General features: G+C 45.9%; 1 protein-coding gene across 1 annotated transcript; it reads left to right on the forward strand.

Annotated features, from left to right (window-relative positions):
* Nucleotides 1-451: 451 nt before the first annotated feature.
* Nucleotides 452-1,414, forward strand: LOC113248268 (olfactory receptor 52B4-like). Its single transcript, XM_026489634.2, has one exon. It carries the CDS (start codon nucleotides 452-454, stop codon nucleotides 1,412-1,414), a length of 963 nt encoding a protein of 320 aa, XP_026345419.1.
* Nucleotides 1,415-2,538: the final 1,124 nt, after the last annotated feature.

Raw genomic sequence — 2,538 nt, forward strand, 5'->3', positions numbered from 1 at the left:
AATGTTTCTGACGTTGATGATGAGTATAATTGGCTGTCACTCATTGAGGCCCAGACCATACCCTTCATCTTTGCATATTTTCTATTTGCATGTTCTGTGAAAATGAAAAGAGTAGATATGCCAAAGCTCTAATATTCACAAAGAATTTTAGAATAATTTCTCTTAAGAATATATTAAAAAGAATATGTATTTTCTGGGCACCTGAGTGGCTCAGTTGGTTAAGCATCTGCCTTTGGCTCAGGTCATGATCTCAGGGTCCTGGGATTGAGCCCAGGCTTCCTGCTAGGTGGGGAGTCTGCTTTTCCCTTTCCCTTTGCCCCTCCCCCTGCTCATGCTTACTCACTGTCTCTCTCTCAAATAAATAAATACAATCTTTTTTTTTTTTTTTAAGAATGTGTATTTTCATCTCTTTGTCAACAGAAAGTAAGATCCCAGGTCATCTGCTCCAGGCATGACTACATTAAACCACACAGCTGTCAGCCACACGGTCTTCCGCTTACTGGGCATCCCCGGGCTAGAAGACCAGCACGTGTGGATTTCCATCCCCTTCTTCATTTCCTATGTCATCGCCCTGCTTGGGAACAGCCTGCTCGTCTGCATTATCCTCACCAAGCGCAGCCTCCGTGAACCCATGTACCTCTTCCTCTGCATGCTGGCCGCGGCAGACCTTGTCCTCTCCACCTGCACAGTACCTCAGGCCTTGGCCATCTTCTGGTTCCGTGCTGGGGAGATCTCCCTGGATCGCTGCATCACTCAGCTCTTCTTTATTCATACCACCTTCATCTCTGAGTCAGGGGTCTTGCTGGTGATGGCGTTTGACCGCTTCATTGCCATATGCTACCCACTGAGATACACCGCTATTCTTACACATGCTCTGATCGGGAAAATCGGTGTGACCATCTTCCTGAGAAGTTATGGTACAATTTTCCCCATAATATTTCTTTTGAAAAGATTGACTTTCTGCCACAATAATGTCATTCCACACACCTTTTGTGAACACATTGGCTTGGCCAAATATGCTTGTAACGACATTCGAGTGAACATCTGGTATGGATTTTCCATCCTAATGTTAACGGTGGTTTTAGATGTTGTGTTAATTTTAGTTTCCTATGTGCTGATTCTCTGCGCTGTCTTCCACATGCCTTCTCGAGATGCTCGCCACAAAGCTCTTAACACGTGTGGCTCCCACATCTGTGTCATCGTCCTCTTTTATGGGCCTGGAATCTTCACAATCCTTACTCAGCGGTTTGGACGCCACATTCCTCCTCATACCCACATCTTGTTGGCTAACGTTTGCATGCTTGCCCCACCTATGCTCAATCCTGTCATTTATGGGATCCAGACCAAGCAAATCCGGGAGCAGGTGGTTCACGTGTTGTTTACAAAGCAGAAATCACTTTGCTTTAAGAACTAAGTTTTCAGAATCCCTAGCCATCTGTGAGGTGGTCTCTGGAAGTGGTGGGTGGGAGGGATCCACTGAAACACTCAGAAATGGCTCAGTGAGTTCTGCCTCTGGGGCAAGTTCACCAGGGAGGTTACAGGACTTACTCCCCTGTCGTCAAAACAACCTGACACAGCGCCCCGTTGGACTGAGCAAGCCTGCTCCCACAAAGACCTTGGGACAGGATGCACTGATTTTCAGAAGTCATATATCCTTAACGACTCTAGCGTGATCTTTAGAAATAGATGAAGTGAGAGCAGTGCTCTGGCCTGGGATTTTGTTCGGCTATTCCTCAGTGAGTTTCTCAAGCTCTAAGACATCTTGTGATGTCTCTAAACAATCATATACTCCTTAATGGCCTCATTCTTGCTAATGACATTCTTAGAACCAGTGATTCCTAAGTTTGGTAGTTATTCCTATTACATTATAATTTATACCCTGTCAACATGCATGTCTGTAATAAGAGAATGTAAATGAATCATGTGTTTTGTGTTTGGCAGGACAACCCCTGAGGAGACTGAGGGAATGGAGACTGGTCCCTCCTGTGGTTTCTGGGGGTTGATGTGTGCTGGGGGGTGCTGAGGAAGGGAGTCCTCCAATCTCAATGTGAGGCCAAGTTCTTCAGTGATCCCCTCCTCAGCAGGGCATTCAAGGCCTTGAACGACCTGACTCCTGCCCTCCTTTACTGCGACGCTGCCCGTGTCACCTCTGAGAGACCTGATCATTGGACTCACCAGGCCATTAACGCCTCGCCTTTCCAAGACCATGCCACGCTTTCCATGTCCCTGCTCTGCCTTGGGATAACCTCCATCAGCTCGTGGAAAACTCCTATTCCTCCTTCCACACCCACTTCATCTTGTCTCCTCCGTGACTCTCTCCAACCACAGCTCCTCCCAGTGTGCTCCTTAGTTGTTACTTCCTCTCGGAGGAAGATAGTGTGTTGTCCATGGTTCTTTTTTAAATATGTATTTAATTAAAAATTGATGTCCCTTGTAGAAAATATTAGAAATTATGAAAACAAACAAACATGAAATGGAACTCATAATCCCATAAGCGTACAGCCCCCAAGCAATTTTATTGTTAAAATTTTGTCCCCT

This window comes from Ursus arctos, unplaced genomic scaffold, assembly GCF_023065955.2.
Source record: "Ursus arctos isolate Adak ecotype North America unplaced genomic scaffold, UrsArc2.0 scaffold_22, whole genome shotgun sequence".
Taxonomy (NCBI): domain Eukaryota; kingdom Metazoa; phylum Chordata; class Mammalia; order Carnivora; family Ursidae; genus Ursus; species Ursus arctos.